Source organism: Oncorhynchus mykiss, chromosome 7 (assembly GCF_013265735.2).
Source record: "Oncorhynchus mykiss isolate Arlee chromosome 7, USDA_OmykA_1.1, whole genome shotgun sequence".
Taxonomy (NCBI): Eukaryota; Metazoa; Chordata; class Actinopteri; order Salmoniformes; family Salmonidae; genus Oncorhynchus; species Oncorhynchus mykiss.
Genome location: NC_048571.1, coordinates 2,097,937 through 2,123,884, shown reverse-complemented (window position 1 = coordinate 2,123,884; position 25,948 = coordinate 2,097,937). Strand labels below are relative to the sequence as shown.

Here is a 25,948-nt window from a genome sequence, read left to right as displayed (position 1 = left end):
CGGACCTCTGGTCTCTTGGTACTGTAGGGTTAGTATTGTATAGTAACGGACCTCTGGTCTCTTGGTACTGTAGGGTTAGTATTGTATAGTAACGGACCTCTTGGTACTGTAGGGTTAGTATTGTATAGTAACGGACCTCTGGGTACTGTAGGGTTAGTATTGTATATTAACGGACCTCTTGATACTGTAGGGTTAGTATTGTATAGTATCGGACCTCTTGATACTGTAGGGTTAGTATTGTATAGTAACGGACCTCTGGTCTCTTGGTACTGTAGGGTTAGTATTGTATAGTAACGGACCTCTTGGTACTGTAGGGTTAGTATTGTATAGTAACGGACCTCTTGGTACTGTAGGGTTAGTATTGTATAGTAACGGACCTCTTGGTACTGTAGGGTTAGTATTGTATAGTAACGGACCTCTTGGTACTGTAGGGTTAGTATTGTATATTAACGGACCTCTTGGTACTGTAGGGTTAGTATTGTATAGTAACGGACCTCTTGGTACTGTAGAGGGTTAGTATTGTATAGTAACGGACCTCTGGTCTCTTGGTACTGTAGGGTTAGTATTGCATAGTAATGGACCTCTGGTCTCTTGATACTGTAGGGTTAGTATTGTATAGTATCGGACCTCTGGTCTCTTGGTACTGTAGGGTTAGTATTGTATAGTAACGGACCTCTGGTCTCTTGGTACTGTAGGGTTAGTATTGTATAGTAACAGACCTCCTGGTACTGTAGGGTTAGTATTGTATAGTATCGGACCTCTTGGTACTGTAGGGTTAGTATTGTATAGTAACGGACCTCTTGGTGCTGTAGGGTTAGTATTGTATAGTAACGGACCTCTTGGTGCTGTAGGGTTAGTATTGTATAGTAACAGACCTCTTGGTACTGTAGGGTTAGTATTGTATAGTAACGGACCTCTTGGTACTGTAGGGTTAGTATTGTATAGTAACAGACCTCTTGGTACTGTAGGGTTAGTATTGTATAGTAACAGACCTCTTGGTACTGTAGGGTTAGTATTGTATAGTAACAGACCTCTTGGTACTGTAGGGTTAGTATTGTATAGTAACAGACCTCTGGTCTCTTGGTACTGTAGGGTTAGTATTGTATAGTAACGGACCTCTTGGTACTGTAGGGTTAGTATTGTATAGTAACGGACCTCTTGGTACTGTAGGGTTAGTATTGTATAGTATCGGACCTCTTGGTACTGTAGGGTTAGTATTGTATAGTATCGGACCTCTTGGTACTGTAGGGTTAGTATTGTATAGTAACAGACCTCTTGGTACTGTAGGGTTAGTATTGTATAGTAACGGACCTCTGGTCTCTTGGTACTGTAGGGTTAGTATTGTATAGTATCGGACCTCTTGGTGCTGTAGGGTTAGTATTGTATAGTAACGGACCTCTTGGTACTGTAGGGTTAGTATTGTATAGTAACGGACCTCTGGTCTCTTGGTGCTGTAGGGTTAGTATTGTATAGAAACGGACCTCTTGGTACTGTAGGGTTAGTATTGTATAGTAACAGACCTCTTGGTACTGTAGGGTTAGTATTGTATAGTATCGGACCTCTTGGTACTGTAGGGTTAGTATTGTATAGTAACCTTGAAGCTGTATCCCTGGTCCACTAGGAACCTCTGTCTCTTGGTACTGTTGGGTTAGTATTGTATAGTAACAGACTTCTTGGTACTGTAGGGTTAGTATTGTATAGTAACGGACCTCTTGGTACTGTAGGGTTAGTATTGTATAGTGACGGACCTCTGGTCTCTTGGTACTGTAGGGTTAGTATTGTATAGTAACAGACCTCTTGGTACTGTAGGGTTAGTATTGTATAGTAATGGACCTCTGGTCTCTTGGTGCTGTAGGGTTAGTATTGTATAGTAACGGACCTCTTGGTACTGTAGGGTTAGTATTGTATAGTAACGGACCTCTGGTCTCTTGGTACTGTAGGGTTAGTATTGTATAGTAACGGACCTCTGGCCTCTTGGTGCTGTAGGGTTAGTATTGTATAGTATCAGACCTCTGGTCTCTTGGTACTGTAGGGTTAGTATTGTATAGTAACGGACCTCTGGTCTCTTGGTACTGTAGGGTTAGTATTGTATAGTAACGGACCTCTGGTCTCTTGGTACTGTAGGGTTAGTATTGTATAGTAACGGACCTCTGGTCTCTTGGTGCTGTAGGGTTAGTATTGTATAGTATCAGACCTCTGGTCTCTTGGTACTGTAGGGTTAGTATTGTATAGTAACGGACCTCTGGTCTCTTGGTGCTGTAGGGTTAGTATTGTATAGTAACGGACCTCTGGTCTCTTGGTGCTGTAGGGTTAGTATTGTATAGTAACGGACCTCTTGGTACTGTAGGGTTAGTATTGTATAGTAACGGATCTCTGGTCTCTTGGTGCTGTAGGGTTAGTATTGTATAGTAACGGACCTCTTGGTACTGTAGGGTTAGTATTGTATAGTTTCGGACCTCTTGGTACTGTAGGGTTAGTATTGTATAGTAACGGACCTCTGGTCTCTTGGTGCTGTAGGGTTAGTGTTGTATAGTAACGGACCTCTTGGTACTGTAGGGTTAGTATTGTATAGTATCGGACCTCTGGTCTCTTGGTACTGTAGGGTTAGTATTGTATAGTAACGGACCTCTTGGTACTGTAGGGTTAGTATTGTATAGTATCGGACCTCTGGTCTCTTGGTACTGTAGGGTTAGTATTGTATAGTAATGGACCTCTTGGTACTGTAGGGTTAGTATTGTATAGTATCAGACCTCTGGTCTCTTGGTACTGTAGGGTTAGTATTGTATAGTATCGGACCTCTTGGTACTGTAGGGTTAGTATTGTATAGTATCGGACCTCTTGGTACTGTAGGGTTAGTATTGTATAGTAACGGACCTCTTGGTACTGTAGGGTTAGTATTGTATAGTAACAGACCTCTGGTCTCTTGGTACTGTAGGGTTAGTATTGTATAGTATCAGACCTCTGGTCTCTTGGTACTGTAGGGTTCGTATTGTATAGTAACGGACCTCTTGGTACTGTAGGGTTCGTATTGTATAGTAACGGACCTCTTGGTACTGTAGGGTTAGTATTGTATCGTAACAGACCTCTGGTCTCTTGGTACTGTAGGGTTAGTATTGTATAGTAACGGACCTCTTGGTACTGTAGGGTTAGTATTGTATAGTATCGGACCTCTTGGTACTGTAGGGTTAGTATTGTATAGTAACCTTGAAGCTGTATCCCTGGTCCACTAGGAACCTTTGTCTCTTGGTACTGTAGGGTTAGTATTGTATAGTAACCTTGAAGCTGTATCCCTGGTCCACTAGGAACCTCTGTCTCTTGGTGCTGTAGGCCATCTCCTGAGTATCCTGAGACACCAACGAGTAGAAGTAGGCATTATACTCCTCCGCGACCATACCTGGGTGGAGGGGGAGGTGTGTGGTGTGTGTGGAGGTGTGTGTGTGTGTGTGTGTGTGTGTGTGTAGGTGTGTGTGTGTAGGTGTGTGTGTGTAGGTGTGTGTGTGTGTGTGTGTGTGTGTGTGTGTGTGTGTGTGTGTGTGTAGGTGTGTGTGTAGGTGTGTGTGTGGAAAGGGGAAATAGGAAAATACTGGTCAACTTCACTTCGAATCAATTATTGCATTTGACCACAATACATACGGTTACACACACACACACACACACACACACACACACACACACACACACACACACACACCTTTCTTGGCTCGCAGCACCCTGCCCAGCCTCTGAGCCTCCTGTCTGCGAGAACCCCCATGAGAGGAGATCTGGATCAGAACATTAGCCTCGGGGAGGTCAAAGGACGTGTCACCCACCTGAGACAGAGAGACAGAGAGAGAGAGACAGAGAGAGACACAGAGAGACACAGAGAGAGAGACAGAGAGAGAGACAGAGAGAGAGAGAGAGACAGAGAGAGAGACAGAGAGAGAGAGACAAAGAGAGACAGAGAGCGAGAGAGAGAGAGAGAGACAGACAGAGAGAGAGACAGAGAGAGGGAGAGAGAGACAGAGAGAGAGAGACAAAGAGAGACAGAGAGCGAGAGAGAGAGAGAGAGCGAGAGAGAGAGAGAGAGCGAGAGAGAGAGAGACAGACAGAGAGACAGAGAGAGGGAGAGAGAGACAGAGAGAGAGAGACAAAGAGAGACAGAGAGCGAGAGAGAGAGAGAGAGAGAGAGACAGACAGAGAGACAGAGAGAGGGAGAGAGAGACAGAGAGAGACAGAGAGAGAGAGAGAGAGAGAGAGACAGACACAGAGAGAGAGAGAGAGACAGGGAGAGAATGAATATACAGGTAACTGTCAAAATAATGGAAACAATTTAGTAAATGATACAAAGTATATTGAAAGCAGGTGCTTCCACACAGGTGTGATTCCTGAGTTAACCTCTTGAGTGTAGGGGGCAGTATTTCCGGGCCTATTTCTCAGGCCCGGAATCAAGAATATGCATATAATTGTCAGATTAGGATAGAAAACACTCTAAAGTTTCCAAAACTGTCAAAATATTGTCTGTGAGTATAACATAACTGATATTGCAGGAGAAACCTGAGGAAAATCCAACCAGGAAGTGCTGTTTTTTCTGAAACCTCCATTGCATGCCTTCCCTCCATTTAAAGGGATATCAACCAGATTACATTTCCTATGGCTTCCACATGGCGTGAACAGTCTTTAGACATAGTTTCAGGCTTTTATTCTGAAAAAATGAGCGAGAACGATCACATCGCGTCATTGGATGGCTGGGTGCCAGCAGAGTTTTGCATACGTGAGCAGCTTGGAGCAGACATTTTCTCTCTCTCTCCTATTGATTATTTATTGTAAAAACAACCTGAGGATTGATTATTAAAAAACTTTGACATGTTCCTACGAACTTTACGGATACTCAACAAAACGCGCCAACCAAATGGACGTTTTAGGATATAAAAATTATCATCTTTATGGAACAAAACAAAACATTTATTGTGTAACTGGGAGTCTTGTGAGTGCAAACATACGAAGATCATCAAAGGTAAGCGATTCACTGTATTGCTTTTCTGACTTTCGTGACCAATCGATTTTGCTGCTAGCTGTTTGTAATGTTTTGTCTACTGAGAGAGATGTCCTAACATAAACGCTTGGATAGCTTTCGCCGAAAAGCTTTTATGAAATCTGACACGCCAGGTGGATTAACAACAAGTTAAGATGTGTTTTGCTATATTGCACTTGTGATTTCACGAAAATTAAATATTTGTAGTAATTTAATTTGAATTTGGCGCTCTGCAATTCAGCGGATGTTGACGAAAATGATCCCGCTAACGGGATGGGTGCGCCAAGAAGTTAATTAAGCAGTTAACATCCCATCATGCTTAGGAGCATGTATAAAAATGCTAGGCAGGCCAGTATTTTGACCATTATTATGGCTACCTTGGCTTGGCCCTCACAGGATGACAACGCCAACCCTCCACAGGACACGAGAGGCCACTGAATGGTTTGATGAGCATGAAAAACGATGTAAACCATAACGCCCCGGCCGTCTCAGTCACCAGAACCCAATCGAACCCGTATGGGAGATTCTGGAGCGGTGCCTGAGACAGCGTTTTCCCACCGCTATCAACAAAACACCAAGTGATCAAATTCCTGGTGGAAGATCGATGTCTCAACCCTCCAAGAGAGTTCCAGACACTGTGTAGAATCTATATCAAGGAGCATTGATGTGGTTCTGACCCAACAACCTGGGAAGACACTGTGTAGAATCTATACCAAGGAGCATTGAAGTGGTTCTGACCCAACAACCTGGGAAGACACTGTGTAGAATCTATATCAAGGAGCATTGATGTGGTTCTGACCCAACAACCTGGGAAGACACTGTGTAGAATCTATACCAAGGAGCATTGAAGTGGTTCTGACCCAACAACCTGGGAAGACACTGTGTAGAATCTATACCAAGGAGCATTGATGTTGTTCTGACCCAACAACCTGGGAAGACACTGTAGAATCTATACCAAGGAGCATTGAAGTGGTTCTGACCCAACAACCTGGGAAGACACTGTGTAGAATCTATACCAAGGAGCATTGATGTGGTTCTGACCCAACAACCTGGGAAGACACTGTGTAGAATCTATACCAAGGAGCATTGATGTGGTTCTGACCCAACAACCTGGGAAGACACTGTGTAGAATCTATATCAAGGAGCATTGATGTGGTTCTGACCCAACAACCTGGGAAGACACTGTAGAATCTATACCAAGGAGCATTGAAGTGGTTCTGACCCAACAACCTGGGACGACACTGTGTAGAATCTATATCAAGGAGCATTGATGTGGTTCTGACCCAACAACCTGGGAAGACACTGTGTAGAATCTATACCAAGGAGCATTGAAGTGGTTCTGACCCAACAACCTGGGACGACACTGTGTAGAATCTATATCAAGGAGCATTGATGTGGTTCTGACCCAACACCCTGGGAAGACACTGTAGAATCTATACCAAGGAGCATTGAAGTGGTTCTGACCCAACAACCTGGGAAGACACTGTGTAGAATCTATACCAAGGAGCATTGAAGTGGTTCTGACCCAACAACCTGGGAAGACACTGTGTAGAATCTATACCAAGGAGCATTGATGTGGTTCTGACCCAACAACCTGGGAAGACACTGTGTAGAATCTATACCAAGGAGCATTGAAGTGGTTCTGGCCCAACAACCTGGGTTCTGACCCAACAACCTGGGTTCCGACCCAACAACCTGGGACGACACTGTGTTTATGTTGGTGGTTAGCTGGACATGACAGTGCATCTCCCTCTCACATGACGGTGCCTCTCCCTCTCCACATGACGGTGCCTCTCCCTCTCCACATGACGGTGCCTCTCCACATGACGGTGCCTCTCCACATGACGGTGCCTCTCCACATGACGGTGCCTCTCCCTCTCCACATGACGGTGCCTCTCCACATGACGGTGCCTCTCCACATGACGGTGCCTCTCCACATGACGGTGCCTCTCCACATGACGGTGCCTCTCCACATGACGGTGCCTCTCCCCATGACGGTGCCTCTCCCCATGACGGTGCCTCTCCACATGACGGTGCCTCTCCACATGACGGTGCCTCTCCACATGACGGTGCCTCTCCACATGACGGTGCCTCTCCCCATGACGGTGCCTCTCCCCATGACGGTGCCTCTCCACATGACGGTGCCTCTCCACATGACGGTGCCTCTCCACATGAAGGTGCCTCTCCACATGACGGTGCCTCTCCACATGACGGTGCCTCTCCCTCTCACATGACGGTGCCTCTCCCTCTCACATGACGGTGCCTCTCCCTCTCACATGACGGTGCCTCTCCACATGACGGTGCCTCTCCCCATGACGGTGCCTCTCCCTCTCACATGACGGTGCCTCTCCACATGACGGTGCCTCTCCCTCTCACATGACGGTGCCTCTCCCTCTCACATGACGGTGCCTCTCCCTCTCACATGACGGTGCCTCTCCCTCTCACATGACGGTGCCTCTCCCTCTCACATGACGGTGCCTCTCCCTCTCACATGACGGTGCATCTCCCTCTCACATGACGGTGCCTCTCCACATGACGGTGCCTCTCCCCATGACGGTGCCTCTCCCTCTCACATGACGGTGCCTCTCCACATGACGGTGCCTCTCCACATGACGGTGCCTCTCCCTCTCCACATGACGGTGCCTCTCCCCATGACGGTGCCTCTCCACATGACGGTGCCTCTCCACATGACGGTGCCTCTCCACATGACGGTGCCTCTCCCTCTCCACATGACGGTGCCTCTCCCCATGACGGTCCCTCTCCACATGACGGTCCCTCTCCCCATGACGGTCCCTCTCACATGACGGTCCCTCTCCACATGACGGTCCCTCTCCACATGACGGTCCCTCTCCACATGACGGTCCCTCTCCACATGACGGTCCCTCTCCACATGACGGTCCCTCTCCACATGACGGTGCCTCTCCCTCTCACATGACGGTGCCTCTCCCTCTCACATGACGGTGCCTCTCCCTCTCACATGACGGTGCCTCTCCCTCTCACATGACGGTGCCTCTCCACATGACGGTGCCTCTCCACATGACGGTGCCTCTCCACATGACGGTGCCTCTCCACATGACGGTGCCTCTCCACATGACGGTGCCTCTCCCCATGACGGTGCCTCTCCACATGACGGTGCCTCTCCCTCTCCACATGACGGTGCCTCTCCACATGACGGTCCCTCTCCCCATGACGGTCCCTCTCCACATGACGGTCCCTCTCCACATGACGGTCCCTCTCCACATGACGGTGCCTCTCCACATGACGGTCCCTCTCCACATGACGGTGCCTCTCCACATGACGGTGTCTATCCCTCTCCACATGACGGTGCCTCTCCACATGACGGTGCCTCTCCACATGACGGTGCCTCTCCACATGACGGTCCCTCTCCACATGACGGTCCCTCTCCACATGACGGTGCCTCTCCACATGACGGTCCCTCTCCACATGACGGTCCCTCTCCACATGACGGTGCCTCTCCCTCTCCACATGACGGTGCCTCTCCACATGACGGTGCCTCTCCACATGACGGTGCCTCTCCACATGACGGTGCCTCTCCACATGACGGTGCCTCTCCCTCTCACATGACGGTGCCTCTCCCTCTCACATGACGGTGCCTCTCCCCATGACGGTGCCTCTCCCTCTCACATGACGGTGCCTCTCCACATGACGGTGCCTCTCCCTCTCCACATGACGGTGCCTCTCCCCATGACGGTGCCTCTCCACATGACGGTGCCTCTCCACATGACGGTGCCTCTCCACATGACAGTGCCTCTCCACATGACAGTGCCTCTCCCTCTCCACATGACGGTGCCTCTCCCCATGACGGTCCCTCTCCACATGACGGTCCCTCTCCACATGACGGTCCCTCTCCACATGACGGTCCCTCTCCACATGACGGTCCCTCTCCACATGACGGTCCCTCTCCACATGACGGTGCCTCTCCACATGACGGTGCCTCTCCACATGACGGTGCCTCTCCACATGACGGTGCCTCTCCCTCTCACATGACGGTGCCTCTCCACATGACGGTGCCTCTCCACATGACGGTGCCTCTCCCTCTCACATGACGGTGCCTCTCCCCATGACGGTGCCTCTCCACATGACGGTGCCTCTCCACATGACGGTGCCTCTCCCTCTCCACATGACGGTGCCTCTCCACATGACGGTCCCTCTCCCCATTACGGTCCCTCTCCACATGATGGTCCCTCTCCCCATGACGGTCCCTCTCCACATGACGGTCCCTCTCCACATGACGGTCCCTCTCCACATGACGGTCCCTCTCCACATGACGGTCCCTCTCCACATGACGGTCCCTCTCCACATGACGGTGCCTCTCCACATGACGGTGCCTCTCCACATGACGGTGCCTCTCCACATGACGGTGTCTATCCCTCTCCACATGACGGTTCCTCTCCACATGACGGTGCCTCTCCACATGACGGTGCCTCTCCACATGACGGTCCCTCTCCACATGACGGTCCCTCTCCACATGACGGTCCCTCTCCACATGACGGTGCCTCTCCACATGACGGTCCCTCTCCACATGACGGTCCCTCTCCACATGACGGTGCCTCTCCCTCTCCACATGACGGTGCCTCTCCACATGACGGTCCCTCTCCACATGACGGTGCCTCTCCCTCTCCACATGACGGTGCCTCTCCACATGACAGTGCCTCTCCACATGACGGTGCCTCTCCACATGACGGTGCCTCTCCACATGACGGTGCCTCTCCACATGACGGTGCCTCTCCCTCTCCACATGACGGTGCCTCTCCCTCTCCACATGACGGTGCCTCTCCCTCTCACATGACGGTGCCTCTCCCTCTCACATGACGGTGCCTCTCCACATGACGGTGCCTCTCCACATGACGGTGCCTCTCCACATGACGGTGCCTCTCTCCATGACGGTGCCTCTCCCTCTCACATGACGGTGCCTCTCCACATGACGGTGCCTCTCCCCATGACGGTGCCTCTCCCTCTCCACATGACGGTGCCTCTCCCTCTCACATGACTGTGCCTCTCCACATGACGGTGCCTCTCCACATGACGGTGCCTCTCCACATGACGGTGCTTCTCCCTCTCACATGACAGTGCCTCTCCACATGACAGTGCCTCTCCACATGACGGTGCCTCTCCCCATGACGGTGCCTCTCCCCATGACGGTGCCTCTCCACATGACGGTGCCTCTCCACATGACGGTGCCTCTCCACATGACGGTGCCTCTCCCTCTCACATGACGGTGCCTCTCCCCATGACGGTGCCTCTCCCTCTCACATGACGGTGCCTGTCCACATGACGGTGCCTCTCCACATGACGGTGCCTCTCCCTCTCACATGACGGTGCCTCTCCACATGACGGTGCCTCTCCACATGACGGTGCCTCTCCACATGACGGTGCCTCTCCACATGACGGTGCCTCTCCCTCTCCACATGACGGTCCCTCTCCACATGACGGTGCCTCTCCACATGACGGTGCCTCTCCACATGACGGTGCCTCTCCCTCTCCACATGACGGTGCCTCTCCCTCTCCACATGACGGTGCCTCTCCACATGACGGTGCCTCTCCACATGACGGTGCCTCTCCACATGACGGTGCCTCTCCCCATGACGGTGCCTCTCCCCATGACGGTGCCTCTCCCCATGACGGTGCCTCTCCCCATGACGGTGCCTCTCCAAATGACGGTGCCTCTCCAAATGACGGTGCCTCTCCACATGACGGTGCCTCTCCCCATGACGGTGCCTCTCCACATGACGGTGCCTCTCCACATGACGGTGCCTCTCCACATGACGGTGCCTCTCCACATGACGGTGCCTCTCCCCATGACTGTGCCTCTCCCCATGACGGTGCCTCTCCACATGACGGTGCCTCTCCCCATGACGGTGCCTCTCCACATGACGGTGCCTCTCCACATGACGGTGCCTCTCCCCATGACGGTGCCTCTCCAAATGACGGTGCCTCTCCAAATGACGGTGCCTCTCCAAATGACGGTGCCTCTCCAAATGACGGTGCCTCTCCAAATGACGGTGCCTCTCCAAATGACGGTGCCTCTCCCCATGACGGTGCCTCTCCCCATGACGGTGCCTCTCCCCATGACGGTGCCTCTCCCCATGACGGTGCCTCTCCAAACGACGGTGCCTCTCCACATGACGGTGCCTCTCCACATGACGGTGCCTCTCCCTCTCCACATGACGGTGCCTCTCCACATGACGGTGCCTCTCCCTCTCACATGACGGTGCCTCTCCACATGACGGTGCCTCTCCACATGACGGTGCCTCTCCCTCTCCACATGACGGTGCCTCTCCACATGACGGTGCCTCTCCACATGACGGTGCCTCTCCACATGACGGTGCCTCTCCACATGACGGTGCCTCTCCACATGACGGTGCCTCTCCACATGACGGTGCCTCTCCACATGACGGTGCCTCTCTCACATGACGGTGCCTCTCCACATGACGGTGCCTCTCCACATGACGGTGCCTCTCCACATGACGGTGCCTCTCCACATGACGGTGCCTCTCCACATGACGGTGCCTCTCCACATGACGGTGCCTCTCCACATGACGGTGCCTCTCCACATGACGGTGCCTCTCCACATGACGGTGCCTCTCCACATGACGGTGCCTCTCTCACATGACGGTGCCTCTCCACATGACGGTGCCTCTCCACATGACGGTGCCTCTCCACATGACGGTGCCTCTCCACATGACGGTGCCTCTCCACATGACGGTGCCTCTCCACATGACGGTGCCTCTCCACATGACGGTGCCTCTCCACACGACGGTGCCTCTCCACACGACGGTGCCTCTCCACATGACGGTGCCTCTCCACATGACGGTGCCTCTCCACATGACGGTGCCTCTCCACATGACGGCAGAAGAGGAAAAGAAACCACACTACAAATACATCCGGCTGTCCTTACCCAGAAACCCTCAGTCATCCCCCCGTATCACGGCAACGCCAGACGACAGACTGAGCCACTCAACCCAGGGGTGTATTCATTCAAACTATAGGAAAACATTTCGCAAACGAAAAATAAATAAATGTTTCTACAGGGACAAATTCACTTAAGGTCTCTCCCCGTTTGGAGATGAATACAGCCCAGGTAACCTTGGAGATATTATGTGATGGGGGAGGGGTTGGTTACCTTGGAGACACGTGATGGGGGTAAGAGTTGGTTACCTTGGAGATGAAGATGGTGTTGATCTTGGGGTTGTGTTTAAAGTTCTGTAGGATCTGCATCCTCTCTCCCTGAGAGGTGGGGCCATAGATGTAGGGCCTGAGAGGAGAGAGACGTTAGATACAGGGCCTGAGAGGAGAGAGACGTTAGATACAGGGCCTGAGAGGAGAGAGATGTTAGATACAGGGCCTGAGAGGAGAGAGACGTTAGATACAGGGCCTGAGAGGAGAGAGACGTTAGATACAGGGCCTGAGAGGAGAGAGACGTTAGATACAGGGACTGAGAGGAGAGAGATGTTAGATACAGGGCCTGAGAGGAGAGAGACGTTAGATACAGGGCCTGAGAGGAGAGAGACGTTAGATACAGGGACTGAGAGGAGAGAGATGTTAGATACAGGGCCTGAGAGGAGAGATATGTTAGATATAGGGTCTGAGAGGAGAGGGACGTTAGATACAGGGCCTGAGAGGAGAGAGACGTTAGATATAGGGCCTGAGAGGGGAGAGACGTTAGATACAGAGCCTGAGAGGAGAGAGACGTTAGATACAGGGCCTGAGAGGAGAGACGTTAGATACAGGGCCTGAGAGGAGAGACGTTAGATACAGGGCCTGAGAGGAGAGAGACGTTAGATACAGGGCCTGAGAGGAGAGAGATGTTAGATACAGGGCCTGAGAGGAGAGAGACGTTAGATACAGGGCCTGAGAGGAGAGAGACGTTAGATACAGGGCCTGAGAGGAGAGAGACGTTAGATACAGGGCCTGAGAGGAGAGAGATGTTAGATACAGGGCCTGAGAGGAGAGAGATGTTAGATACAGGGCCTGAGAGGAGAGAGACGTTAGATACAGGGCCTGAGAGGAGAGAGATGTTAGATACAGGGCCTGAGAGGAGAGAGATGTTAGATACAGGGCCTGAGAGGAGAGAGACGTTAGATACAGGGCCTGAGAGGAGAGAGACGTTAGATATGGGGGGGTATGAGGTAATAACATGGCTGTATACACATGGTACCAGTACTGAGTCAATGTGCTGAGGTACGAGGTAATAACATGGCTATATACAGGAAGTACCAGTACTGAGTCAATGTGCTGAGGTACGAGGTAATAACATGGCTATATACAGGAAGTACCAGTACTGAGTCAATGTGCTGAGGTACGAGGTAATAACATGGCTATATACAGGAAGTACCAGTACTGAGTCAATGCGCTGAGGTACGAGGTAATAACATGGCTGTATACACATGGTACCAGTACTGAGTCAATGTGCTGAGGTACGAGGTAATAACATGGCTGTATACACATGGTACCAGTACTGAGTCAATGTGCTGAGGTACGAGGTAATAACATGGCTATATACAGGAAGTACCAGTACCAATGTGCTGAGGTACGAGGTAATAACATGGCTATATACAGGAAGTACCAGTACCAATGTGCTGAGGTACGAGGTAATAACATGGCTATATACAGGAAGTACCAGTACCAATGTGCTGAGGTACGAGGTAATAACATGGCTATATACAGGAAGTACCAGTACCAATGTGCTGAGGTACGAGGTAATAACATGGCTATATACAGGAAGTACCAGTACCAATGTGCTGAGGTACGAAGTAATAACATGGCTATATACAGGAAGTACCAGTACCAATGTGCTGAGGTACGAGGTAATAACATGGCTATATACAGGAAGTACCAGTACGAATGTGCTGAGGTACGAGGTAATAACATGGCTATATACAGGAAGTACCAGTACCAATGTGCTGAGGTACGAGGTAATAACATGGCTATATACAGGAAGTACCAGTACCAATGTGCTGAGGTACGAGGTAATAACATGGCTATATACAGGAAGTACCAGTACCAATGTGCTGAGGTACGAGGTAATAACAGAGCATTCAGAAAGTATTCAGACCTCTTGACTTTCTCCACATTTTTCTACTTTTTTTTCCTTAAATGAGGAAACAAAACGTTCTACAGACATTACCCCGTGATGACATCATGATGATAAAGCAAACACTCTTGTTTTTTATTTTTTATTCTTCCCTCACCCCCCCAAAAAACGGATATCACATTTACATAAGTATTCAGACCCTTTACTCAGTACTTTGTTGAAGCACCTTTGGCAGCGATTACAGCCTTGTTGAGTCTTCTTGGGTATGTCGCTACAAGCTTGGCACACCTGTATTTGGGGAGTTTCTCCTATTTTTCTCTGCAGATCCTCTCAAGCTCTGTCAGGTTGGATGGGGAGCGTCGCTGCACAGCTATTTTCAGGTCTCTCCAGAGATGTTAAAGTCCGGGCTCTGGCTGGGCCACTCAAGGACATTCAGAGAGTTGTCCCGAAGCCGCTCCTGTGTTGTCTTGGCTGTGTGCTTAGGATCGTTGTCCTGTATTAGAAGGTGACCCTTCGCCCCAGTCTGAGGTCCTGGGCGCTCTGGAGCAGGTTGTCATCAAGGATCTCTCTGTACTTTACTCTGTTCATCTTTCCCTCGATCCTGACTAGTCTCCCAGTCCCTGCCGCTGAAAAACATCCCCTCAGCATGATGCTGCCACCACCATGCTTCACCGTAGGGATGGTGCCAGGTTTCCTCCAGATGTGAAGCTTGGCATTCAGGCCAAAAAGTTCAATCTTGGTTTCATCAGATCAGAAAATCTTGTTTCTCATGGTCAGAGTCCTTTAGGGGCCTTTTGGCAAACTCCAAGCGGGCTGTCATGTATCTTTTACTGAGAAGTGGCTTCTGTCTGTCCACTCTACCATAAAAGCCTGATTGGTGGAGTGCTGTAGAGATGGTTGTCCTTCTGGAAGGTTCTCCGATCCCCACAGAGGAACTCTGGAGCTCTGTTAGAGTGACCATCAGGTTCTTGGTTGGCTCCCTGACCAAGGCCCTTCTTCCCCAATTGCTCAGTTTGGCCGGGCGACCAGCTCTAGGAAGAGTCTTGGTGGTTCCAAACTTCTTCCATTTAAGAATGATGGAGGCCACTGTGTTTTTGGGGATCTTCAATGCTGCAGAAATGTTTTGGTACCCTTCCCCAGATCTGTGCCTCGACACAATCCTGTCTCGGCGCTCTACGGACGATTCCTTCGACCTCATGGCTTGGATTTTGTTCTGTCAACTGTAGGACATTATATAGACAGGTGTGTACCTTTCCAAATCATGTCCAATCAATTGAATTTACGACAGGTGGACTCCAATCAAGTTGTAGAAACATCTCAAGGATGATCAATGGAAACAGGACGCACCTGAGCTCAATTTCAAGTCTCATAGCAAAGGGTCTGAATACTTATGTAAATGAGGTACTTCTGTCTAAAAACCTGTTTTTGCTTCATTATTATGGGGTATTGTGATGTCATTATGGGGTATTGTGATGTCATTATGGGGTATTGTGATGTCATTATGGGGTATTGTGATGTCATTATGGGGTATTGTGATGTCATTATGGGGTATTGTGTGTAGATTGATGAGAATTTTTAACGGAACAAAATGTGGAAAAGGGGGAAGGGGTCTGAATAAGTCCAGAATGCACTGCAGGTCCGGTCACTGTGGGGATGACGTCGTTGATCCGCTTGTGTGTCTCTTTCTACCTACCTGTTGAGGCGGATAGCTGTATGTGTGTGTGTCTCTCTACCTACTTGTTGAGGCGGATAGCTGTGTTTGTGTGTGTGTGTGTGTGTGTCTCTCTCTACCTACTTGTTGAGGCGGATAGCTGTGTTTGTGTGTGTGTGTATGTATGTCTCTCTCTACCTACTTGTTGAGGCGGATAGCTGTGTGTGTGTGTATGTCTCTCTCTACCTACTTGTTGAGGCGGATAGCTGTGTTTGTGTGTGTGTGTATGTCTCTCTCTACCTACTTGTTGAGGCGGATAGCTGTGTGTGTGTGTGTGTGTATGTCTCTCTCTACCTACTTGTTGAGGCGGATAGCTGTGTGTGTGTGTGTGTGTGTGTGTGTGTGTGTCTCTCTACCTACTTGTTGAGGCGGATAGCTGTGTGTGTGTGTGTGTGTGTGTGTGTGTGTGTGTGTGTGTGTGTGTGTGTGTCTCTCTACCTACTTGTTGAGGCGGATAGCTGTGTGTGTGTGTGTGTGTGTGTGTGTGTGTGTGTGTGTGTGTGTGTCTCTCGCTCTACCTACTTGTTGAGGCGGATAGCGTACTCCTTCAGAGCGAAGACGTTGTCGGCGAACACCATGATCTTGTCGTTGCGTCTCTCGTGGAACTTGATGAGGAACTGACAGGCTCTGAACTTGTTGGGGTTCATGGTGTAGAGGAGAATACGTCTCTTCGTCTTGATGGCCACGTATTCCCGGTAAAACTCCGGGGACATCGGACACCACACCTAGACGAAGGACATTCTGACGTCAAACTACACATTTCTATGTGTTAGTAAAGTAGTACGTGTGTTATTCATCTTTTTTTCCTGAGGTCTTGGCTGATTTCTTTAGATTGTCCCATGATGTCAAGCAAAGAGGCACTGAGTTTGAAGGTAGGCCTTGAAATACATCCACAGGTACACCTCCAATTGACTCAAATGATGTTAATTAGCCAATCAGAAGCTTCTAAAGCCATGACGTCATTTTCTGGAGTTTTCCAAGCTGTTTAAAAGGCACAGTCAACTTAGTGTATGTAAACTTCCGACCCACTGGAATTGTGATGCAGTGAATTCTAAGTTAAATAATCGGTCTGTCAAACAATTGTTGGAAAAATTACCTGTGTCCTGCACAAAGTAGATGTCCTAACCGACTTGCCAAAACTATAGTTTGTTAACAAGAAATGTGTATATTGGTTGAAACCCAGCCAACTGTAGCTGTTCTGTCCTGCCGATATACGGAAAACCCAGCCAACTGTATATTATCCGTGTCGTCGTTCAGCAACGACTCGGTGAAACAAACGATTACAGTTTTTGCAAAAATCTTTTTAAAAAAAATTTTTTTTTTTGCTAATTGTAGGGATTTGTGAATTATTATTTTATTTTTTAAATCAACTTTGAATTCAGGCTATCACTGTTTTTGACACCACAAGTCCCCCAAATAATGATTGCCTGTTCAATGTGTAAATGTTTTAAACTGTTTGTGTTTGATGTTGTCATGGCGACTGGAAATGTGTGTTGATTTCCTGGTGTCTCTTAGGAAATATGGTTTAAAACCTCAATGAGAACCTGGTAAAAAATAAAGATTTTTATTTATTTAAAAAAAACATACTGTTTTTTCAGCCAATTCCTAGGTCCTCTGATAGTAATTATCCCATGGGAATCAACATGTTAAAAAAACAACTTTATTTAACTAGGCAGAGATCTAAAGAGGACAGCCCCCCCCCCCCTTTAGGATCAATAGAGATCTAAAGAGGACAGCCCCCCCCCCCTTTAGGATCAATAGAGATCTAAAGAGGACAGCCCCCCCCCCCCCCCCCCCCCTTGAGGATCAATAGAGATCTAAAGAGGACAGCCCCCCCCCCCCCCCCTTGAGGATCAATAGAGATCTAAAGAGGACAGCCCCCCCCCCCTTGAGGATCAATAGAGATCTAAAGAGGACAGCCCCCCCCTCCTTGAGGACCAATAGAGATCTAAAGAGGACAGCCCCCCCCCTTGAGGATCAATAGAGATCTAAAGAGGACAGCCCCCCCCCCCCCCCCCTTGAGGATCAATAGAGATCTAAAGAGGACAGCCCCCCCCCCTTGAGGATCAATAGAGATCTAAAGAGGACAGCCCCCCCCCCCCTTGAGGACCAATAGAGATCGAAAGAGGACAGCCCCCCCCTCCTTGAGGACCAATAGAGATCTAAAGAGGACAGCCCCCCCCCCCCCCCCCCCCCCCCCCCCCCCCCCCCCCCCCCCCCCCTTGATGACCAATATAGATCTAAAGAGGACAGCCCCCCCCCTCCCTTGATGACCAATAGAGATCTAAAGAGGACAGCCCCCCCCCCCTTAAGGACCAATAGAGGTGGAAAGAGGACAGCCCCCCCTCCCCCCTTGAGGACCAATAGAGATCTGAAGAGGACAGCCACCCACCAACTTGTTCCAATCACCTAATCCTGATCTTCAGTTTAGAATGACATTTGATGAATCAGCTGTGTTTGCTACGGATGGAGAACAAGTGTGACACCAAATTAGTCCCTTGAGGACTGGGGTTGGGACTGGAACTACAGCCACTGGCAGGCAGGTGATTACTACTTACATGGAACCCAAACCGGCTGCACGCCTGCTCCATCGTGTGCCATCGTGCGCCATCGTGTGCCATCGTGCGCCATCGTGGGCCATCGTGTGCCATCGTGTGCCATCGTGCTCCATCGTGCGCCATCCTGCGCCATCGTGTGCCATCGTGTGCCATCGTGCTCCATCGTGTGCCATCGTGCTCCATCGTGCGCCATCGTGCGCCATCGTGTGCCATTGTGTGCCATCGTGCTCCATCGTGCGCCATCGTGTGCCATCGTGTGCCATCGTGCTCCATCGTGCGTCATCGTGCGCCATCGTGTGCCATCGTGCGCCATCGTGCGCCATCGTGTGCCATCGTGCGCCATCGTGCATAAATGTATTTTGTCCCCTACATCAAACGCGATCACGACACGCAGGATAAAATATCAAAACAAACTCTGAAACAATTCTCTTAATTTGGGGACAGGTCGAAAAGCATTAAACATGTACGGCAATTCAGCCTTCCTTGCCCTTGCTAGATTATTTGTCCTATTTAGCTAGCTTGCTGTTGCTAGATTATTTGTCCTATTTAGCTAGCTTGCTGTTGCTAGATTATTTGTCCTGTTTAGCTAGCTTGCTGTTGCTAGCTAATTTGTCCTGGGATATAAACATTGTTGGGTTGTTATTTTACCTGAAATGCACAAGGTCCTCTACTCCGACAATTAATCCACACATAAAACGGTCAACCGAATCGTTTCTAGTCGTCTCTCCTCCTTCCAGGCCTTTTCTTCTCTTGACTTTATATTGCGATTGGCAACTTTCATAAATTAGGTGCATTACCGCCACTGACGTCGTTCGAGGAGATGGGAGAGGCAGGACTTGTAGCGTGATCTGCGTCAGAAATAGAACTGACTTCTATTTTAGCCCTCGGCAACGCAGACACTCGTTGGCGCGCGGGAGCAGTGCGGGTGCAATAGTTGAATAATATAGATTTCTGAATTTATTTTGCAACGCGAGCGGTGTAGTCTGCCTTGTTAGCGTCAGGTGATTACCACATAGCGTGGGCTTTATGGTACAGCAGTTCACACCAGTTCACAAAGAATTAGCTTCAGACTTCTCCGAAAAATAAAGTCTGGATTATTCTCAAGCTCACGTACAGTAATCCTGATTACTTCAGCCCTCTCACTCATTTTGATGAACTAACAAGGTTTAAGACAGAAACACCAAACACTTCCTAGATCACGTTGGGGCTGACCCAAAACGTGGTCAACAGCCCTGTCCCCAAGTACCCTTCTAATATACTATATAGCTCTGTCCCCATATACCCTTCTAATGTGGTCAACAGCTCTGTCCCCAAATACCCTTCTAATGTGGTCAACAGCTCTGTCCTGATATACCCTTCTAATATACTTTATAGCTCTGTCCCCAAATACCCTTCTAATGTGGTCAACAGATCTGTCCTGATATACCCTTCTAATATACTATATAGCTCTGTCCCCAAATACCCTTCTAATATACTATATAGCTCTGTCCCCAAATACCCTTCTAATGTGGTCAACAGATCTGTCCTGATATATACCCTTCTAATATACTATATAACTCTGTCCCCATATACCCTTCTAATATACTATATAGCTCTGTCCCCAAATACTATTCTAATATACTATATAGCTCTGTCCCCAAATACTCTTCTAATATACTATAGCTCTTTCCCCATATACCCTTCTAATATACTATATAGCTCTGTCCTCAAATACCCTTCTAATATAATATATAGCTCTGTCCCCAAATACCCTTCTAATATACTATATAGCTCTGTCCCCAAATACCCTTCTAATTTACTATATACAGTGGAGCAAAAAAGTATTTAGTCAGCCACCAATTGTGCAAGTTCTCCCACTTAAAAAGATGAGAGAGGCCTGTACTTTTCATCATAGGTACACTTCAACTATGGCAGACAAAGGGAGAAAAAAAATCCAGAAAATCACATTGTAGGATTTTTAATGAATTTATTTGCAAATTATGGTGGAAAATAAATATTTGGTCAATAACAAAAGTTTCTCAATACTTTGTTATATACCCTTTGTTGGCAATGACAGAGGTCAAACGTTTTCTGTAAGTCTTCACAAGGTTTTCACACACTGTTGCTGGTATTTTGGCCCATTCCTCCATGCAGATCTCCTCTAGAGCAGTGATGTTTTGGGGCTGTTGCTGGGCAACACGGACTTTCAACTCCCTTCAAAGATTTTCTATGGGGTTGAGATCTGGAGACTGGCTAGGCCACTCCAGGACCTTGAAATGCTTCTTACGAAGCCACTCCTTCGTTGCCTGGGCGGTGTGTTTGGGATCATGCTGAAAGACCCAGCCACGTTTCATCTTCAATGCCCTTGCTGATGGAAGGAGGTTTTCACTCAAAATCTCACGATACATGGCCCCATTCATTCTTTCCTTTACACGGATCAGTCGTCCTGGTCCCTTTGCAGAAAACAGCCCCAAAGCATGATGTTTCTACCCTCATGCTTCACAGTAGGTATGGTGTTCTTTGGATGCAACTCAGCATTATTTGTCCTCCAAACACGACGAGTTGAGTTTTTACCAAAAAGTTATATTTTGGTTTCATCTGACCATATGACATTCTGCCAATGTTCTTCTGGATCATCCAAATGCTCTCTAGCAAACTTCAGACGGGCCTGGACATGTACTGGCTTAAGCAGGGGGACACGTCTGGCACTGCAGGATTTGAGTCCCTGGCGGCGTAGTGTGTTACTGATGGTAGGCTTTGTTACTTTGGTCCCAGCTCTCTGCAGGTCATTCACTAGGTCCCCCCGTGTGGTTCTGGAATTTTTGCTCACCGTTCTTGTGATCATTTTGACCCCACGGGGTGAGATCTTGCGTGGAGCCCCAGATCGAGGGAGATTATCAGTGGTCTTGTATGTCTTCCATTTCCTAATAATTGCTCCCACAGTTGATTTCTTCAAACCAAGCTGCTTACCTATTGCAGATTCAGTCTTCCCAGCCTGGTGCAGGTCTACAATTTTGTTTCTGGTGTCCTTTGACAGCTCTTTGGTCTTGGCCATAGTGGAGTTTGGAGTGTGACTGTTTGAGGTTGTGGACAGGTGTATTTTATAGTGATAACAACTTCAAACAGGTGCCATTAATAGAGGTAACGAGTGGAGGACAGAGGAGCCTCTTAAAGAAGAAGTTACAGGTCTGTGAGAGACAGAAATCTTGCTCGTTTGTAGGTGACCAAATACTTATTTTCCACCATAATTTGCAAATAAATAGATTAAAAATCCTACAATGTGATTTTCTGGATTTTATTTCCTAATTTTGTCTGTCGTAGTTGAAGTGTACCTATGAGGAAAATTACAGGCCTCTCTCATCTTTTTAAGTGGGAGAACTTGCACAATTGGTGGCTGACTAAATACTTTTTTGCCCCACTGTATCTCTGTCCCCAAATACCCTTCTAATATACACTGCTCAAAAATATAAAGGGAACACTAAAATAACACATCCTAGATCTGAATGAATGAAATATTCTTATTAAATACTTTTTTCTTTACATAGTTGAATGTGCTGACAACAAAATCACACAAAAATTATCAATGGAAATCTAATGTATCAACCCATGGAGGTCTGGGTTTGGAGTCACACTCAAAATTAAAGTGGAAAACCACACTACAGGCTGATCCAACTTTGATGTAATGTCCTTAAAACAAGTCAAAATGAGGCTCAGTAGTGTGTGGGGCCTCCACGTGCCTGTATGACCTCCCTACAACGACTGGGCATGCTCCTGATGAGGTGGCAGATGGTCTCCTGAGAGATCTCCTCCCAGACCTGGAGTAAAGCATCCTCCAACTCCTGGACAGTCTGTGGTGCAACCCTTCTAATATGGTTGGTGGATGGAGCGAGACATGATGTCCCAGATGTGCTCAATTGGATTCAGGTCTGGGGAACGGGCGGGCCAGTCCATAGCCTTCCTCTTGCAGGAACTGCTGACATACTCCAGCCACATGAGGTCTAGCATTGTCTTGCATTAGGAGGAACCCAGGGCCAACCACACCAGCATATGGTCTCACAAGGGGTCTGAGGATCTTGGTGTTCTCTGGCAAATGCCAAACGTCCTGCACGGTGTTGGGCTGTAAGCACAACCCCCACCTGTGGACGTCGGGCCCTCATACCACCCTTATGGAGTGTTTCTGACCGTTTGAGCAGACACATGCACATTTGTGGCCATTTTGCAATCATCTGTCTGTCTTGCATAGATTGTCAACAATCCAAAAAAGGATTGTGCCAATGACGAGGCCAAGCTGGCCTGACCCTTAGAACATTCTGCATACTGATTAGTTTACTAAAGAAAAAATATATTGTCTAGGGGAGGTCATTTTGCAGGGCTCTGGCAGTGCTCCTCCTGCTCCTCCTTGCACAAAGGCAGAGGTAGCGGTCCTGCTGCTGGGTTGTTGCCCTTCTCCGGCCTCCTCCACGTCTCCTGATGTACTGGCCTGTCTCCTGATGTACTGGCCTGTCTCCTGGTAGCGCCTCCATGCTCTGGACACTACGCTGACAGACACAGCAAACCTTCTTGCCACAGCTCGCATTGATGTGCCATCCTGGATGAGCTGCACTACCTGAGCCACTTGTGTGGGTTGTAGACTCCGTCTCATGCTACCACTAGAGTGAAAGCACCGCCAGCATTCAAAAGTGACCAAAACATCAGCCAGGAAGCATAGGAACTGAGAAGTGGTCTGTGGTCCCCACCTGCAGAACCACTCCTTTATTGGGGGTGTCTTGCTAATTGCCTATAATTTCCACCTGTTGTCTATTCCATTTGCACAACAGCATGTGACATGTATTGTCAATCAGTGTTGCTTCCTAAGTGGACAGTTTGATTTCACAGAAGTGTGATTGACTTGGAGTTACATTGTGTCAAGTGTTCCCTTTATTTGTTTGAGCAGGGTGTATATCGTCGTCTAGAAAAAAAACAACGCGCTGGACGTAATAATGACATCACCAACGTTTCCATAGTGATACTAGTCCCCTCCCAGTAGGGCGTAAGCCAATAGGAAGCTGGTGGTGGTGGTCAGGTAGTGATGATGGTGTTGAGGACCAGGTTGGGAATGAAACCAGGACATCGGAGGTCAACACCTCTACCTGTTTCTCCAGCACACCGTCCACACAAAGCCTCATGTTACTAATGTGTTGTTGGAGTCTACTTCCTACTCTCTACCTGTTAGTCCAGCACACTGTCCACATAGAGCCTCATGTTACTAATGTGTTGTTGGAGTCTACTTCCTACCCTCTACCTGTTAGTCCAGCACACCGTCCACACAGAGCCTCATGTTACTAATGTGTTGTTGGAGTCTACTTCCTACCCTCCCTAATTGACGAAATGTTGAATTGTAAACGGATGTTTGAAAACTAATTAAAAAAGATGGGAAGTCAGATCAGGTGAAACCAGGCTGGATGGGATGACGTAAGGGTTTTGGGATTGAGATCAGGCCTAGTTAATTACTTCATTAGGATTCCCATTATCTACTCCACACGCTGTAGCTAATCTTGCTGGGGTCAAGAACCCCTGCTGGGCATCAATGATGTGAAAAGCAGGACGGTTTCCTGTGACCTTTCTCTTTTATGCCCATGATTCTACACTTCCTGTGTCCCACAAAACAAACATACAGCAGAACCTCTTCAGGTTAGTTAAACCCCCTGAGACCAGAACCTCTTCAGGTCAGTTAAACCCCCTGAGACCAGAACCTCTTCAGGTCAGTTAAACCCCCTGAGACCAGAACCTCTTCAGGTCAGTTAAACCCCCTGAGACCAGAACCTCTTCAGGTCAGTTAAACCCCCTGAGACCAGAACCTCTTCAGGTCAGTTAAACCCCCTGAGACCAGAACCTCTTCAGGTCAGTTAAACCCCCTGAGACCAGAACCTCTTCAGGTCAGTTAAACCCCCTGAGACCAGAACCTCTTCAGGTCAGTTAAACCCCCTGAGACCAGAACCTCTTCAGGTCAGTTAAACCCCCTGAGACCAGAACCTCTTCAGGTCAGTTAAACCCCCTGAGACCAGAACCTCTTCAGGTCAGTTAAACCCCCTGAGACCAGAACCTCTTCAGGTCAGTTAAACCCCCTGAGACCAGAACCTCTTCAGGTCAGTTAAACCCCCTGAGGACCTATAGAGATCTAAAGAGGACACCCCCCCCCCCTCAGTGTCTGGAAACACTGAGGTGGGCAACTCCAGTCCTCGAGGGCCTGATTGGTGACACAGTTTTACCCCCAGGTCCCCAGCTAACACACCTGACTCCAATAATCACCTTATGCTAATCTTCAGTTTAGAATGACATTTGATGAATCAGCTGTGTTTGCTATGGATGGAGAACAAGTGTGACACCAAATCAGGCCCTCGAGGACTGGGGTTTCCCACCCCTGAACGACAGCCGTTGGCACCTGAACGACAGCCCTCCCCCCCTTGAGGACTGGGGTTTCCCACCCCTGAACGACAGCCGTTGGCAGGCAGGTGATTACCACATAGCGTGGGCTTTATGGTCCAGCAGGTCACACCAGTTCACAAAGAATTAGCTTCAGACTTCTCCGAAAAATAAAGTCTGGATTATTCTCAAGCTCACGTACAGTAATCCTGATTACTTCAGCCCTCTCGCTCATTTTGATGAACTAACAAGGTTTAAGACAGAAACCCCAAACACTTCCTAGATCACGTTGGGGCTGACCCAAAACGTGGTCAACAGCTCTGTCCCCAAATACCCTTCTAATGTGGTCAACAGATCTGTCCTGATATACCCTTCTAATATACTATATAGCTCTGTCCCCAAATACCCTTCTAATGTGGTCAACAGCTCTGTCCCCATATACCCTTCTAATGTGGTCAACAGCTCTGTCCTGATATACCCTTCTAATATACTTTATAGCTCTGTCCCCAAATACCCTTCTAATGTGGTCAACAGATCTGTCCTGATATACCCTTCTAATATACTATATAGCTCTGTCCCCATATACCCTTCTAATATACTATATAGCTCTGTCCCCATATACCCTTCTAATATACTATATAGCTCTGTCCCCATAAACCCTTCTAATATACTATATAGCTATGTCCCCATATACCCTTCTAATATACTATATAGCTCTGTCCCCATATACCCTTCTAATATACTATATAGCTCTGTCCCCATAAACCCTTCTAATATACTATATAGCTATGTCCCCATATACCCTTCTAATATACTATATAGCTCTGTCCCCATATACCCTTCTAATATACTATATAGCTCTGTCCCCATAAACCCTTCTAATATACTATATAGCTATGTCCCCATATACCCTTCTAATATACTATATAGCTCTGTCCCCATATACCCTTCTAATATACTATATAGCTCTGTCCCCAAATACCCTTCTAATATACTATATAGCTCTGTCCCCATATACCCTTCTAATATACTATATAGCTCTGTCCCCCAATACCCTTCTAATATACTATATAGCTCTGTCCCCATATACCCTTCTAATATACTATATAGCTCTGTCCCCATATACCCTTCTAATATACTATATAGCTCTGTCCCCATATACCCTTCTAATATACTATATAGCTCTGTCCCCATATACCCTTCTAATATACTATATAGCTCTGTCCCCATAT

At 48.3% G+C, this 25,948-nt stretch overlaps 1 protein-coding gene across 1 annotated transcript in view; it reads right to left on the bottom strand.

Moving 5' to 3' along the window:
* The window catches only part of LOC118936674 (general transcription and DNA repair factor IIH helicase subunit XPB-like), a 75,578-nt gene that overhangs the window by 7,590 nt on the left and 42,040 nt on the right, over positions 1-25,948 (bottom strand). The window contains exons 11-14 of the mRNA XM_036982071.1: positions 16,300-16,502; positions 12,191-12,287; positions 3,692-3,809; positions 3,276-3,394 (exon numbers count right to left, since the gene is read on the bottom strand). Coding sequence (XP_036837966.1) covers positions 3,276-3,394; positions 3,692-3,809; positions 12,191-12,287; positions 16,300-16,502 — 537 coding nt within the window. The remainder of the gene's footprint in view (positions 1-3,275; positions 3,395-3,691; positions 3,810-12,190; positions 12,288-16,299; positions 16,503-25,948) is intronic.